This window comes from Arachis ipaensis, chromosome B6 (assembly GCF_059453495.1).
Source record: "Arachis ipaensis isolate K30076 ecotype BB chromosome B6, ASM5945349v1, whole genome shotgun sequence".
Classification (NCBI taxonomy): domain Eukaryota; kingdom Viridiplantae; phylum Streptophyta; class Magnoliopsida; order Fabales; family Fabaceae; genus Arachis; species Arachis ipaensis.
This window is the reverse complement of record NC_142441.1, coordinates 97,493,299-97,511,843: the sequence shown is the minus strand read 5'-3', so window position 1 is coordinate 97,511,843 and position 18,545 is coordinate 97,493,299. Positions and strand designations below refer to the sequence as shown.

General features: G+C 28.3%; 1 protein-coding gene across 1 annotated transcript; it reads left to right on the top strand.

Annotated features, from left to right (window-relative positions):
- Positions 1 to 6,524: 6,524 nt before the first annotated feature.
- LOC107647006 (uncharacterized) lies at positions 6,525 to 13,261 on the top strand. Its single transcript, XM_088490798.1, has 7 exons — positions 6,525 to 6,666; positions 8,750 to 9,174; positions 9,666 to 9,731; positions 9,974 to 10,132; positions 10,653 to 12,172; positions 12,268 to 12,430; positions 12,954 to 13,261. The coding sequence occupies exons 1-5, from the start codon at positions 6,525 to 6,527 to the stop codon at positions 10,695 to 10,697; spliced, it is 837 nt and encodes a 278-aa protein (XP_088346924.1). The 3' UTR covers positions 10,698 to 12,172; positions 12,268 to 12,430; positions 12,954 to 13,261.
- The last annotated feature ends 5,284 nt before the right edge of the window (positions 13,262 to 18,545 follow it).

Below are 18,545 nucleotides of genomic sequence, written 5' to 3'. Positions count from 1 at the left end.
TTAGTTAATTAACATTGGCTTTAATTCAAAAACTTTTACACTAGTATAACCAAGAAAATGAGAGAGGGAATCTTTTCAATTTTTTTTAATTATTTAATAAAATATAATATTTTATTATTTAATATCTTATTTTATATATTTTTTTATCCTACTTAAAGAATATAAAATAAGAGATCATATTTTATTAAATAATTAAAAAAAATTGAGACGATTTATTTTAAAAAAATACACAATCAATATTTTAATTCATAAAAGTATAGAATTAAAAATGAGTTAAGCTTAAACTAGTTCGTAAAGTCAATTTGAGTTCAGCTTTTTAACAAAATTTACAAGTCAAACTTGAGTCATAATTTGAGTTGATATACTAAATAAATTAAACTTGATTTTGAATAAATTTAGATCATTATCTCATAAATGGACTCAATTATATATATTATTTATTATAATTATTTATATTAATATATATGTTTCGTATTTTATACTTTTAATTTACAATAAAAATTATAATATTAAGCACATATAATTATAAAATTAATTTTGTTAAATATATAATAGTTCAAGAACGTATATTTATGATTCTTACTTTTATCATACCTAAATTATAATTTTTTTTGTTTATTTTATTGAAAATTGAATGGTTGAATTAGAACATCATAAATCTAGTTAAATTATTTATAATTGAAAAGAACAATATATCTATGTTTTAATATTTTTATATAAAATTTTATGGTAATTTTTTTATATGTTTAGAGGACATAACTATAATAGATAGATAGATATTATATATAATAGATAATTTTTTTAATATACAAGTTATAATTTATTTATATAAAATTATGGATTATGTTTATATCCTTTGAACTGGTTTTAAGTACAAATTTAAAGGAAACAAGTATAGGTCTTGGTCCTCTAACATCTTTAAACAAAAATTAATAATTTTAAGTGTATAAAATTATTATATATTATATAATTTTATTTTTTATTTAAAAAATGGAGTAAGTAATTGTCTTTTATATATATATATATATATATATATATATATATAAAATTAAAAAATAAGTAACAATTTTTAAATTGAAAAAAATATTATTGTTAATTACTATTTAATTAAATAAAGCTGTTTTATTTAAATAAAATAAAAAGACCCCAAAATTACCTGATTTTCTTACATTAATTTTTACCTGATATTTTTATTAATATATAAATCGTTTTAAGGCGGTGTGTTAGATTATATATTAAACGTTATACTCTAAGTCGATTTATACTTTGAAATTTTTTAAAAAATACACATAAATCGTCTCAGAATAATGAACTTTTTAAATTGAACGAGTAAATCGTTTCATCTACCACTTTATGATAATTTACACTTTTAACTCTTAAAATACAGTATTTTAGGACGATTTACGTGATGAAGACTACCCCTCAAGACTGTGTGACGAAAATCTACAGGATGCACACTTGCATTTCTTGAAAGAATTAAGGCAAAGCACATTAGGATTATAAAATCATTCTAAACGGGGAAACATATTAATTGATCTAATTTTATCATTCTGGGCATTTTTCTTACGTTATTTATTGATTGAATCTTGTCTGTAAGAAGATTGATTCATCTTAGTTTCTGTTGCTGATGATATAATTTTAAGAGACTTCGACTTTGACAAAATTTGATCACTTAGCTTTATTCACATCAGTTGTCACTAATTGTTTTATTCAATTATGATTTTTGTTTTAGTTTTTGTTTTCATTAAGTGTGTGGCAAAATCAATTAAAGAAAAGGAAGTGTTTAAAGAGTAAAATGTCTCAAATTCAAATAGTAATCTCAATCATATTCACTAGATGTAGAGAGAAAAGTTAAAGAGATTCAATGGTGGGGTTATTCACACTGGTTGAATGTAATTGCATTGGTTTTTAAAATATTTTTTTTTAATGACGCCTATTGTGGCTGGCTTCATGTATCTATCATGGGGTCTTTGTGCTCTAACAGATTAGAGAATTAATGTCCAAGTAAATTATTAGAATATTTTGTGTTTCAGCACATTGTGTTGAATTAGATATAATGTTTTATATGCTTTTCTTATTAAATTTAGATATTTAGGAGGAGTAATTTTATGTAGTATATTAACCTTTTTATCTACCATTTTTGAGATGTTTACGACTTTCTTTATTTAAAGGGTAATTCTAAATTCAATTATCCAATTCTAGAAAATAATTTTATATCTAAATTCAATTTGATATCAAATCATCACAGGATTTTTAGAATTAGCCTTCAAAACATAAATCGTCATATGTTCTTGAAGTTTAGGTTTGAATGTAAATTGTCTTAGGATGTGTTTTAAAAGCAAAAAACGTAAATCATCACAGAGTGGACGATTTATGTTTATTTTAAAAAAACTCATTATCATAGAACGATTTATGTGCGTTTTTGAGAAGATTTTAAAGTATAAATCATCCTAAGATGTAACATTTAATATATAATCTAAAACACACACTACAAGAAAATGAAATATTTGTAATAAAAATTTTGTAACAAATTTAAAAAATTTTTTTGTAACAAAAATTAGTGATTGTTACATAATAATAATATTTTGTAATAACAATATAATTTGTTACAAAACGTTTTGATATTTTGTAACGACTTGATTTTTTTGTTATAGATTATGTTGACTTTTGTAACGAACCGATATTTTGTTGCAAAATTTTATAATATTTTGTAACAAAAAATGAAGTTATTGCAAAAGTTTAAAATATTTTAAAACAAAATATCTATTATTTTCAATAATTCCAATTATTTTGAAATAAAAAATTAATTTGTCACAAAATTTAATATTATTTATAACAAGTTATTTTTTTTTGTAACAAAATACAATAATTTTGTAATTAAAAAAAATTATTTTAAAATATTAAAATCTTTAAGATAATTTTATTTTTTTTCAAAAATTTAATTTTTTAAAATATTATTTGTATTAATTAATTATTTTTATAAAAAATAAAAGATTAAAATATTAATTTTTAAAAATAGTATATATTATTTTATATTTTTTATAAAATTAATATATAATTTATACTAATAATCAAATCTTAAATGTTGACTAAAAATTAATTTTTAAATTAAAAAAATTAATTATTAAACATAAATAAAAATAGTTAAAATTTAAAATTATAAATAAATATAAAAATTAAAAACCCTAATTGTAACCCTCACTTTCACTCTTTATTTTGCTGTTTGCTGTTTGTCGCCCTCGTTCACTCTCACTACTTTTACAATTTCACTGTTTCATTGCAGAAAGTAGAACTCACCATAACTCAACACTCATCATTAAGCTTGTAAGACTCTCGATTGTTAGAAAATAAATAATAAATTATTTGTGATTTATTATAGTTATTCATGGTTTTATTTTCAAAAAATTATTTATCAAAAATAATTAAATCAAAATTATAAGGTTTTGAGTTTAAAATTAATTACAACTCATATAATTTTCATAAATATTTGGATATTTTCTTATTTAAAATTTAAAACTTTAATAATTTGATTACTCCTAATTTTATTAAAAATACCTATTCTATACTCTATACCCTAATTTTATTAAAATTTTCAAATAAAAATTTAATTTATCCCACTCTCCAAACCTTAACCCTAACCCAACACTTTTTTTTCCTAATTCACACACACACACACACTCAGCCCTTCACCGTATACACACATACGAAAAGAAAAGGAAAGAAAAGAGAGAGGGTGGAGCTCGAGGGGGAAGAAGGAGAAGGAATGAGAGGGGAAAAAGGGGAGACGGCGCCGGTGGGTGTCACTGCCACGGTCGCCGCCATCGTGTTGCCGTTGGGAGAGTTATAACGTGAGGAGAGAGAGAGAGAGATGAGCCCGCAAGGGAGAGAGAAAGTAGCCCGCTGCCACTGAAAGGGAGCCCTCCATCCCTCGTCATTGCCAGCTCCGTCGCTGTTTCGCGAAACTGCTGTCGTTGTTGTCACCATCTATACTTCTCCTTGTCGTTTGTGAGTTGTCATTTCTCCTGCTTCTGCTATCACGCTGTCGTCTGCCCCTCTGGATGTCGCTGCTTTTGAATTGTGCCCTGTCACTGGTTCTCTAATTAAGTAATTCAAGTGTCTCTTGTTTTGTGATTTTAATTAATTTGGTTTCTGTTTTGATTTGAAAAAGTAATATTTGTAACAAAAAAATTTGTTACGAAAAATCTAAATTTTGAAACGAAAGGTATTTGTAACAAAAAAAAATGACTGTTGCAATATGTCCCGTTACAAAAGGATTTTGTAACAAAAAATTAAATTGTTATAATACAAAGTAATATTTTGTAACAAATTTTTTTAATACAAAAACCAAAATTTGTTACAAAAGTGATAACAATATTTGACCTTTAAAATATTTTTTATAACAATTTAAATTTTTGTATCATAATATTTTGTTACAAAATACTACTTACTTTTGTAACATTTTTTATTCTTTTAGTTACAAAAATAAAAAGTTTATTTTAAAATATTTAATTAAATAATTGATATATCTTACATATCATTAAGATTTTTTTACAATAAAATAAGTTCTACAAATTCAACTAAATACAATTTTTTTCTAACATAAAATTGTATCATGTCGGATTTATAATTTTTGACTCTTCTAACAAATTTCAGTCAATATAAAGTCTAGTATGTTGGCATCAATTTTTGTACCCCTGCAAATATGATCAATAAAAATCAAAATTAAAAAACAACACATAAAACTATCTTTATCAGAGTAAAAATTAAGTTAGAACTTACAAGTTAAAATTAACTAATTCTTTCAGAATCTATTCTCAAAGTTCAAATTTAGCCACTCAAAAATGCAAATTATCAAGAATTGACAATTCAATATATACACTCGGACTAATTAATCATAATTCAATCACAACTTACTGAACAAATTCATTAAATTTACATAAGTATCAATTATCAAACAATCACTACAAAATATAATTTTTACCAAAATTTTCATAATAAATATACTTGATTTTTTTATACTTTTACACTCATAAAATTTCATAATAAAGTTTATGTCAAAACACAATATAAGAATATCACAACAATTGTTCTAATGAAAATCCAAACTTTGAAAACAAAAGTTTCAAAGTAGCATACCATCAAAATTTAACAACGCAGTGAAGCACTTGAGCAAGTTTATGTATGAAAAGTTTAGTAACTAGATAATGTATATACAGCTGTTGCGATGTGATTCGTCATGCCAAATCCAATTTAATTTGAAATAGACTAATGCTACCTAATATCTTTGGCCCCTTCGCATTTTAAGACTTAGACTTTTTACAGACTTGAATGATCAAATTAAACCATCATCAAATTTAGAGATTTAAAAACAGTTAACATTGTTCAAATTTATTGTCACATTAAAACATTCATATTTAATTAGGTCTACATAAGAATTATCCATGCAGTACAACATTCTTATTTAATGTGATTCTTATATGAAACAGAAATACAAATATGAGCAATAAGCATAGAATCAATCTTAGAGATTTTGGAAATAGAGATGCAGAAGCAATAGAGATGCAGAGTTTGGAAATAGAGAAGTATAGCAAGAACGGAAAAATAAAACTGAATTAACTAAAAAATTGACAAGGAGTAAAAATACTAACTGATTACAATGAGTATTAGACTTAGATAGAGGGAGACTGTTAATAATAAAGCTAAAGGCTCCCTAAAAAATTTATAACAAACTGAATAACAACTTGACAAATAAGCCACACTATCTTAAGCTTTCTTGAACTCTAATTGCTCCTACTTTTCATCACTAGCTTTAATAGCACCATCAATAAAATCATTTCAGAATCATTAAAATTAACCATCAACAGTTATTCCAGTTTCATAAAAATTATAGAAATAAAAAATTTAACAACAGAAACTGCAACAACATTATTCTGTCAAAGTTTAGAATTAAAAAAAAATCAGCACCATAGCACCATCAAAAACTCAGAAAGGACGGTGACCTTAACAAGTCCATCAAGAAATCAACAATTATATACTGAATCAAAAAAACTTTTTTTGGTCTATGACATCCAAAAATTAACAATAAAATCAATTTTATTTGCATTGAATAGCTTTAGCCAAAACAGTATTAATGTTTTTCTATTTGAATCAACGACCAAAACAGAGCAGTAATCAAAACAGAAAATGAATTTTCTGCCAGAGAATCAGTGACTGAAATAGAAAATGTACTTCCAACCAGAGAACTAGGGACCAAAACAGGCAGCATTATACCAAATCAATATCCAAATCAAAATAGAAATCAAATCAATTAAAATCACCGAACAAGAGACACTTGAGTTACCTAATTAGAGAACCAGTGACAGGGCGCGATTCAAAAGTAGCGACATCCAGAGGGGCAGATGACGGCGTGACAACAGAAGCAGGAGAGGTGTCAACCCACAAACGATGAGGAGAAGCATGGATGGTGACGACGACGACGACGGTTTCGCGCAGCTCCAATGGTGACATCGGCAACGGAGCTGGCAATGACGAGGGCTGGAGGGCTCCCTTCCAGTGGCAACGGCACTACTTCCTCTCTCCCCTCGCGAGCTCGTCTCTCTCTCTGCTCGCGTTATGACTCTCCCGACGGCGACACGGCGACGGCGACGGTAGCAGTGACACCCACCAGTGCCATCTCCCCTTTTTTCCCTCTCTTTCTTTCTCCTTCTTCCCCCCTCGAGCTCCGACCTATCTCTTTTCTTTCCTTTTCTTTTCGTATGTGTGTATACGGTGAAGGGTTGAGTGTGTGTCTGTAAATTAGGGAAAAAAGGGTTAGGTTAGGGTTAGGATTTGGAGAGTGGGATAAATTAGATTTTTATTTAAAAATTTTAATAAAATTAGGGTATAGAGTATATAGTAGGTATTTTTAATAAAATTAGGAGTAATCAAATTATTAAAGTTATAAAGTTTAAATAATAAAATATCCAAATATTTATAAAAATTATATAAGTTGTAATTAATTTTAAACTCAAAACCTTATAATTTTGATTTGATTACTCTTTGATAAATAATTTTTTGAAAATAAAACCATGAATAACTATAATAAATCACAAATAATTATTATTTATTTTCTAACAATCGAGAGTCTTACAAGCTTAATGATGAGTGTTGGGTTATGGTGGGTTCTGCTTTCTGCAATGAGACGGTGGAATTGTAAAAGTAGTGAGAGTGGACGAGGACGGCAAACAGCAGAATAAAGAGTGAAATTGAAGGTTACAATTAGGATTTTTACTTTTTACATTTGTTTTTAATTTTAAATTTTAACTATTTTTATTTATGTTTAATAACTAATTTTTTTAATTTAAAAAATTAATTTTTAGTCAACATTTAAGATTTGATTATTAGTAAAAATTATATATTAATTTTATAAAAAATATAAAATAATATATACTATTTTTAAAAATTAATAATTTAATCTTTTATTTTTTATAAAAAATAATTAACTAATACAAATAATATTTTAAAAAATTAAACTTTTGAAACAAAATAAAATTATCTTAAAGATTTTAACATTTTAAAATAATTTTTTAATTACAAAAATTCTTGTATTTTCTAACAAACAAATAACTTATTACAAATAATATTGAATTTTGTGATAAATTAATTTTTTATTTTAAAATAATTAGAATTTTTAAAACAAATAGATATTTTGTTTCAAAATATTTTGAACTTTTGCAATAACTTCATTTTTTGTTACAAAATATTATAAAATTTTGCAATAAAATACCGATTCGTTACAAAAGTCAACATACCAAAAGATCAAGTCATTATAAAATATCAAAACGTTTTATAACAAATTATATTGTTGTTACAAAATATTATTATTATGTAACCATCACTAATTTTGGTTACAAAAAAATAATTTTTTATAACAATGTTAAATTTGTTACAAAATTTTTGTTACAAATGTTTCATTTTCTTGTAGTAGTACACATCTCTGAGACGATTTATATATTAATAGAAATAGAAGATTCACGTTTTGATAATCAATTTAAGAGAATAAGGTAATTTTTGAGTCTCTTTATTTTATTTAAGTAAAAAAATCTTAAATAAATTTTTAAATTTTTTAACATTTAAACTTTTTCTCTTTTAAATATATTTTTTTTATTTTTACACTTATTATCATATAAAAATATTTTAATATTTATAATAACAGCAATATCTAATTAAATATTTAAAAAATCTTTATATATTATAATACATACATAAAGTAAATTATTTTAAAATTTATTTATTTTTCTCATAACATTAAAATTATAACATTAACTAAATTTATTAAAATGATTATATTTTATATATTTATTCACGAATATATTTTAAATGCATATAACAAAGTTATTAGAATAATTTATTTATATTATTTTATAGCATATTTTTTTAATATAAATTATAAAAATATAATTTACTGTCACAATAATACTCAACCACTACTAGAAAATTAGTTATTACAGACGGATATTTCTGATAGATTTTATCCCACTGAAATACAGACGGAATTTCAGACGGATTTTTTGTCGAAAAACAAAAAAAATAGATTAACATAAATTACAGACGAAAAAGAGAATCTGTCGATAATTCCGTCGAAAAAATTAATTTTTTTTCTGTGAGAAATGGTTACAGACGGATTTTCCATCTGTAATTAAATGGACAAAAAATTGCATTTTATTAAGTTATTACAGACGGAACGGATTTTCCGTCTGTAATTTAAAAGTTTCCGTCAGAAAATATATTGAAATTAGGGTTGTTACTGATAACTCCTCCATTCAATCACGATCCTTCTACTTCTACACCCTCATCTCCTCCAAATGCTCCATCAGCGCTGCCTCTCAGCCTTGCAACGCCGTCGCACCGAACCTCCATTGTACTGAGCTTCTGTTGCACCGAAGCTCTGTTGCATACAGGGACCAGTGCGTACACCTCCTCATCCCTCTCAACAAGTGCCGCCAGGCCGAGTTCTACCTTCCATGGAAGTGCGAGAACGAGAGTCACTCCTACGAGAAGTGCCAGTACGAGCTCCTCATGGAGCGCATGTTCAGATGCAGAAGATCAAGGAACGAGCCTCCCTTAATCACTCTCAATCCAAGGGCGCCACCTTTCCCGTCATCCCTAAAATCGCCAATGCCTGATTCATTCCAGGTTTCTGCTTCTCCCTGATCTAGGGTTTTCAGATTCATTCCTCATTCCTGATTGATTAGTTGCTCTCGTTATCAATATTCTCGCGTTCGGATTTATTAGGGTTATGGGATTGTTCACGCTTTTACTTAATTAGGATTAGAGAATGTTAGTTTGCGTAGGTGTCTCTTTGTGGATTAAATTGGGTTTGCTGTTACCATAGGACCATAATTTTTGTTCAAATTAGCTGCACAGACAGAAAAGTTTCATGCTTGTAGCTCGTAGTGTTAATCTTATCTTCAATTGAGCCTCCTCTTGTTATACAACTTCTTCCGTGTGTCTCTTCACTGACCTTTTTCTTCCACAGTAATCCTTTTAATCACAAAACACTGACTTATAAGAACCTGTGTTGATCCTACTGAATTGAGTAAATTGCCATATTTGAAGTTATAACAATCCAGTGATCCACTTGTTTGATTATGGCTTCTTTGAGTATGCCTTCTGTTTCAGAACAGAACAGAGATGATAACAACGAGAAGAACAATAGCATAAGCAACAAGTTTTTGCTTCCAAGAAAGCCTGTAAGTTTATGCATTTTTTGCATTCCCTCAAAGTTGAATAATTGAATCTTATTATATATAGCATCAAGAACTGTACCACTAAATATTTTCTGATTAGGTAAGGTAGCTACATTAGTATTTTATGAGGCGAGAGATTGATTATCTTCATCATTTTTTAATCTTTTGTTCAAAATTTTAAAAGAATGTCAAAACAAAATTCTTTATATAACTTTTATGACTTCTGTATCTGGATGTCTATGCAGCCTGATAGAATGTTGCCTTATAACAAGGCCTATAATCATGATGAGGATGATGATGAAGAAGAGGGGGTCACAGAAGATGATGAGGAACACAATTTTCTGCATAATGATGAAAAGAGAAAACAAGAACTTGACAAGTCAATGCAAAAACCTAATATTTTGGTAGCTTTCTTACAGGTTTATGCTAAAGGAATTGCAATGTGAATATTGAATTGAACTCGAACTTGGACTTATCGTTATCCATTTTGAATGGCATTGCTTGTTGCGTGTTGATGGTAATGTTGCTAATGAGAATCAGAGGGATTCTGTGTGTGCTTTTAATGTGAATTTACTATTGTCTTAGGTGTTTCTAACACTTTAAGGATTACAAAAAAGTTTTCTTTCTGCCTAGTTTTTAGCTTAGTGTGGAAATCAGATACTTTTGAAATAAGGGTCTGCTTGGTTGAGTAGGAGGAAAAGGGGAAGTATAGGATGCTGTGATTGCATTTCAAGAAAGTGTAAAGGGATTCTTATTCTGAAATTTATGACGACCGGATTTTTACTAACTCTTCTATGCAGCCACAATGGCTTTGATTGAAAACGTTATTTGGACTTCTGTAAGCAATAGGAGATGGTTCATATTCATTAAATATTAATTTATTTCTATGGAATTTTATTAAATGTTACTAATGGTATCCTTCAGGTAAAAGATGACCATGGCGAGCATTTTTGTGTTTTTGAGTGCTAGTAGTAGTTATGAAAGCCCAGGCCCATGAATAGCCATAATCAAATCCTTGCATAGCTTCTGGTAATCTTGTATGCAGTTTACATGGTAAATTCCCCTTGCTGCTCTTCCCTCTGTTACTATATTAGTAAGCAAAGATAAGATGCAAAATTAAAGCTTCTATTATTGGCTGCAGGTGAGGAAAGGGGATTCAAAAATTTCCCAGCATTAGTTTGTGCCTAACCCTTCTTTTTCCTTTCATTCTTTCGAATCTTGTTATTGACAGCCTTCAGAACTGTAAGGATACACATGCAACGTGCCAAAGATCTGAATATCAGAGTTACTTGAACAGGGGAACCAAACTCCACTCTTGATGAGGCAGAAACAGCGCTATCAGTATTTATTTGTTCTTATGAATTCAGCAGCATATCTACTACGGAAATATGTATATCTTTTGAGCATTTTGGTTCATTAAAATGATAAGGGTATTAATACATGAAGGAGAAAAAGTAATATACTTTAGAAAAATGATAGAATTTTCATTCTTAATAATGAATTATGTTACCTTGATCCAGGGTTGAAGTAACTAGAACACCTCTTTCAGCCTATGATGCCACAGAAATTCTGAAACCTAATGGTATATTCTGAATCCATTCTTGTGTTTTTGATGTTTCCTTCCACTTCAATAAGCACTATATAGAGGAAGAATTATAGAAAAAAGATGCAACTTGAAAATGGAAGCTTAGTGGTATGCATACTCTATGTTTCCATTCTTGTATTTGATTATAGCATGAGCTATGATTGTTTGTGTTTGATCATAAAATTACCAAGTGTGATCAATGAAGAGATTTTACAGTTCATGATTTGTTTGAAAGACATTGAACTTGCACAGCATCAAGAAGGGTTAGAGTGTGTTGTCTGGTTGCGACTGCGAGGCTTGTGGTGGTGTGGGTTCCGAATGCCCTTGTTTGGGCTTGGGTGTGCTGGATGACGTGGGCAGTGAGTGCGGGCCGGGATGTAGGTGCGGACCAGAGTGTGGAAACCGGTTGATTCAGAATGGGGTTGCTGTTCGGGTGAAGATTGTGAGGGATGCAAGGAAAGGGTGGTGTTTGCATTCTGATCAGTGGATTCGGAAAGAGGAGTTCGTGTTTGAGTTTAGTTTGTGTTTTCTTCTTTTAAGTTTAGTTTTTAACTCATATAGCTTCAAACATGTGATAAAATTCGATTTGATATTGTTAAATTATTCTATCATGCCTTATACAATGTACAAAACAGGGCCTAGTGATGAAATAATGTATGACTGGTTGATGAAATAATGTGCATTTGACCTGATTTTAATCTCTCTTGGACACAAGAAAAATGTGACCGTTGCACAAGTTAAGCAATACTGTGAGATGGAGAGTCATGAAGAGAAGCTGTACAGACAGATGAGGGAGGACAATATTAGAGAAGCAAAGGATGAAATGAAAAGGAAAGCTAATGAGATTGATAAAAACAAGGTATGACTGGATGTGATTTTCTTTTTAATTTTTGTTTATTTTAAATTCTAATAGTGTGCATCATTTAATCAAAAGGCAATTCATGTAATATACAGATTATAAAGAACAGAGGTGATAATTATAAAGGAGGTTTTGGCCCATTACAGTCAATGGGCTCGGGAATATTTGAGAATAGCTTTAATGATACAAGCATCTCCAGCAATGGAACTGATTCCAGATTGAGTTCTGATGTTGATTCCTTTTCTACCAAGTCTAAAGGTCAGCTTTCATAGTTTTCATGAATGCTTCTAGAATGCTTCAAAATATATTTAGGAGGCAATACTTGGACTGAACTTTTGGAGTTAAATTGGGGATGAATTCCACTTAGACCAAGAGTGCGCTCAGTGAATTGACTAATGTTGGCTGTAATGAGCTATGGTTCTGTTACACCTGTACAAATATTTAATTATGCGCTGCCACACTATAGAAGTAGTATGTGATTGATAATAATAGTGTAAAACTCTTATACATTTTTGCCACCATTGCCTCATTCATATACATAGAGAGAGAGAGTAATACTATATATTCAACAAAAACTATTTTCTGCAATTCAGATTTTCACTAGCAACACTTTCAGGTTTCTCTCTCTCAAAAACTATTTATTGCATTGTATGCATTACATGTTCCAAATCTGCTATTGTTATTTGGCAGCGTCCATGATCTTTAAAAAGTAACTGTAGTAGTAACAACTCCTTTTTGGTTCTTTTTTCTAATAATTGCCTTATTTGTTGTCTGAGTGTAGATCGGATATAGTAAGGTAGACATCCTCTGTTCAGAAAGTGGGAAGCAGCGAATAATTTTGATGGACCAAGAATCTCAAGAAGCAAGTATATTGCCATCATCACTAAGAAGCTCAAGAAAGAATGAAGCTATCCATAAATTAGGATGTTGAATCTTGATGAGTCCACTAGTAGTTATTTGTCATCTAATGTATTTAGCTTGTATTATTGCATGGAAATAATTGCTTCTTATTATAAAGAAAGCATTTTGTACTCACTGGTGTGTTTTTCTATTTATACCATCAATAAAAATTTGTATTTATTAAATTTATATTTATTTTGTATGAAAATAAGTTTATTTTGTAATTAGAAAAATAAAAAAAAATTCTATTTTACCTTACTGACGGATTTACAGACGGATTTTTTGTCTGTAATTAGAATGTAAGATGATTTTCCAAAGTTCAAATTACAGACGAAAAATCTGTCGGAAAATCCGTCTGTAATTACAGACGGAAAATTCGTCTGAAAATCCGTCTGTAATTACAGACAGAAAATCCGTCGGAAAATCCATCTGTAATTATAGACGGAAAATCTGTCTGAAAATCCGTCTGTAATTACAGACGGAAAATCCGTCGGAAAATCCGTCGCCTTTGGAAAATGGATAGAAAATTTACAGAGGAAAAATTCGTCGGTAACTATTAAAAATTCGTCTGTAATTTTCCGACGGAAAAAAAATCCGTCGGTAAATAATTTCCGACGGGACTTTTACAGAGGGACAAAATCCGTCGGTAATTTCGTCGGTAACCAAAAATCCGTCTGTAATAAAGACTAAATCCGTCTGTAAATCTGTCTGTATTAATCTATTTTCTAGTTGTGAACAAAGTAAATTAATTAAAAAGAATAGATAAATTTTATATTTTATTAAATCTAAAATCAAGAAAAAAGCTTATAAAAACTAAGATAATTTTTTATATATATAATAAGTACTTATTAATATTTTTTAATTAAAAGATATTACTCATGATTATATATTATTAAATATATAATATTATTATATTTGATTACATAATCTTTTAATTTTTGGTTCTTCTTCTATTAAATTTTTGGATCTGTCTTTAGTTAGTTGGTGAGTTTGAACTAGTAAGTAAATTTTTGATAAGCTAAATGAGTCAAATCGTAAATTAAATTTAATTTTTGTGAAACGAATTTAAACTTCCATGTGAAATCAAGATCTAATGGTTAAAATAATATCTATCGCGTGTATTTTCAGAATTTAAATTATTGGTGCAATTTTTTTTCAAGATTATACTGGCGTACACGTATAAATGGATTGCATTCATAAAAAAAAAATGATAAAGTTGAAGTCATTAGCCGTGGATCCATGGCGTAAGAGATTTGTATATAATATGGTATAAGATTTAACTTTCAAATTTACCATCCTTATTCCATCCTTAAATTTACCATCCTTATTCCATAGTCTATAAAATGGAAAAGATATGGTTTTGAATTAATAATGTTACGTATTTTACAGGTGCTTGTCAATTGTCATAGGTGTTCGTGCTTCATCTTTGTACAGTTGTACGTGTGATTTCTACGTTTCAACTTGTTTTAGTTCTCTATAAAAGATAATATTTAATTTAATATTTAAATTTATATGTAAGTCTTAATTTAATTTTTAAAATTTTAATTATTTTTATTTAATTTTAAAATTTTATGAATATAATTTATTTTTTAATCGTTAAAATAATTATTAATGTGCAGATATTAATAGAATATTGTCGTGAACAATTAAATACCACACTAAATTTTGTAAAATAATGTTGTTTTAATTTTGACACTTAAATAATTTAAATATAACACTGTAAATAATATTTATTGAAATTTTAATTTATCTAACGAAACCAGTAATACAATATTATTTTTAGACTATTTAAATACTAAAACTAAAATTATATTTTTATAAATTTCAGTGATTGTCTATTTGTTTATATAAACACTTTATTAATATTTTTGTACTAAAAATCGTCCTAAAAACTAATGTAAAATACATTTATAAAATTTGAAAAATATATAAAAACAATTAAAATTTTAAAAATTAAATTAAAATTTGTATACAACCAATTTAAATATTAACTCTCTCTCCTTAAATATCATATTCTGTTTTTCCATTTTATTAAAGACACCATTCCATCTATATCACCAATATACCCTTATTGTCATGAAGCAACGGAAACAGTCACTCATTGTTTGATCGATTGCTCTAGAATTAAAGACGTATGGTTTTAGAGTTATCTTCGTGACTGTCTTCCCCCTCAAAGTTCTAACGACTTTTGGACATGGTGGACTGCATCAACAGAGATACTTAACCCGTTGAAGAATGCTGACCGTAATCTTCAATTGTTTGCCATCATTTGCTGGAACTGCTGGAAAGCTCGCAATCAGTTGATTTTTGAAGGTTCTACTTCTATGCCGTCTGCCATTCTAGCAAGTTCTGTCAAGTTGTTTCGTGAAATCCAAAGAACTCACAGTTTAGGTCGTCATCTCCATGAGACAAGCTCTTAGTTGCATTCAATTTGATTTATCATTATTTCTTCTTTAAGATTCTTCTTCGTTTTTCGACCACGCACCGTTGAATGAATACCTTCAGTGTAGTGTTTTTGGAAAATCCCCATCTTTTATTCTGCTGTTCTACTTTTAGACATCTTTATATTTCATTTTTTAATAATTAATAAAATATAACATATTATCTTTAAAAAAAAAAAAAAAAGACACGAAACCGCTGAAACCAATTATTCGCCATTAGCCAATTTATTATTATTGTTTAATAGGAGCATATTCTAAAGATATTCGGATAATAATAACGTGTCGGCAAGAATGTACGCTAAGTTTAAAGTTTAAAGTATCGAGAGGTCTCTTATAATAATAATAATAATAATAATAATAATAATATGAGAGCTGGAATATAAAATAGGCTCACCTAAAATCTCATTAATGACACATTGACACGGATTCAGTAAATAAATTTAGTACTGTATATGATAATCTTGAATCTGTACTGAATACTGAATTATAAACAGATAAATGAGATAGTATCACAGTAACGAGGTTGGTGCAAAATGGATAAATAAAATAAGAGAAATTATTCAAATAAGTTTTTAAATATTTTAAAAACAAACATTTTAATTTTTAAAAAAAATTAATATATAAAAATATTTTTAAAAAATTTTATTTCGATAGACAAATCAATTTTTATTCATTTTTTGATAAAGTAATTATCTAAATAAATTTTTAAAATTTTTAAAAATAGATATTTTAATCTCAAAAAAAATTAATATACAGATAATTTTAATATTTTTTTTATTAGACATAACAGTTTTTTGTCTATTTTTCGGTATAATTCACTAAATTCTTCAAGTATTTATTAAAAAAAATATTAATAGATATTATAATCAAATTAATTTTTAAGATAAAGTTAAATCAATTTAATTTTTAATATGATATTTTTTAAAAAAAATATTATTGAACTATTTTTATTACATACACAATTTTAAATTTGACAAAAAGAGATGTATTAAGTCTCTTAAATTAAAAGCATATTATTGTGATTTGTTTAGTTTCATGTCCTATTTGTACGTTTTATTTTGTTATGTTGAGTATTCTATAACTCCAAGTCAAATATACCTTTCATTAAAAAGTGGTCCAAACATTGATTATATACATGTGTATACACTATATAAAATTATAAGTAAATATGCTCATACAGTCATCATCACCGAATACGCATTTAATGACATTCATTAGTACCAATTACACCACATAAAAAAAAGTAAAATAAAATAAATTATTATTATTATTATTATTATTATTATTATTATTATTATTATTAATTGCACAATAATACTGTATTATAATTTTTTGTATATTTTTAGACAAAAATAATAATAAATTTATTCATTAGATTCTTATGTATGTATTTATAATATAAAAAAAATTTTGTATAAAAATATAAAAAGGCATATATATATATATTGTCACTCAATAATAATAATAATAATAATAATAATAATAATAATAATAATAATAATCTTGTTCAATAAAGTTATTAGATATTATTTTATAAGAAATTTGAGAATTTATGATAAGTGGATAAACAATGTTTGTGATGGTTTAGAATGGTGTATATGTGAATTGTTTGATGTTGGAATTGTTAATTATGTTTAAGAATGGTTATATTGGGAAGACATTAAGGAAATTATGAGAATTTGATGGTTTGATAGCTAGATGCTTGAGAAATTGTTTGATAGCTAGATGCTGTGTTGAGTGTGTTTGTTTGGTTTGGTTTTGAAGTTTTGGAAACTAGAGCATTTTGGTAATTTTGTGTAAAACTTTGTTTTTAATGAACTTTGGCAGAACATAACTTGAGTCTCAAATTTTGAAATTGAGTGGTTTTTCTTTCAAATTAAAGATGATTTCAAGAGCTTTAAAATGATATAAAGTTTGAGGAAAACAGAGTTTTCTACATGAAGTTATGAACATCGAAAGTTTGGTACAAAAATCTGAAATTCTGTAGTTTTAAATTTTTCTAAGTCTAATACAGCATGCGTACGCAACACAATGCATGCGACGCGGGCATTCTCCACTACCTGGGAGTTTCGCGTATGCGGGCACTGAATGCGTACGCGGAAACTCAAATTTTTATCCATGTATACGTGAGATTTTAACACGCGATGCGAGCATTCCATTTGGGTTGGAACACTCGCGTACGTGTGTAGGGTGCCACGTACGTGGATATTCAAATTTCAAGGCATGCGTACGCAGGACAAGGGTTCGCGTATGTGAAACCTCTGTTTTGCTGAAAAATGGTTTTCTTCACATTTTCAAGGATTCTCTAGCTTTCTAAACTTCTTTAGTTACCGTTTACGATTTCTATCTAGTAATTAGGTCCTAAGACTATTAGACATGAGTTAGTAAATTAAATTGATGAATTTCTATTATAAGTTTAGAAGACGGTGACTAGGGATGGGAAGTTCTGTAGCTTGAGTGTTTGGGCGGAGTGTTGAGGTGACAACGAATTGAGAAACATGAATGATTATGGTTAATGAGATGAGTATAAGCAGACTTTTGCTATGAGCAGTATATCTCTGAGATTGAGTATGTGACTGTGATATGCATTGTTCTCCATCGTAGGGGTTGTGACAGTTTTCTACCTACGTTCAGATGTGAGGGTTGTGGCAGCCTCCTGCTCACGTGACATGCATTGAATTGGTAAATCATTATACACCTCAGATAAGGGATGTGGCAGTCTCTCGCTTGTCGAGGTAGCGGTGCCAGCGTAGGGGCCGAGGCAGTCCTGTATACATTGAGATGTGAGGACTGAGGCAGTCTCCCGCTGGCATAACCTTCTCTACCGCTAGAGTGAACTCGGTCACTATAACCAGAAAGAGTGTTCCGGGCACTATAACTCGTATGGTGCAAGAAAGAGTGAGCATGACACTATATCCCTGGTCGTGGCAGAAAGGCAACATCCCGGGGATGTGTCGTGTTGGCATTTTGAATTGACAAGTGATATCACAAGCCAAATAGGACAGACATTCATCATATGCATCTTTTTCATA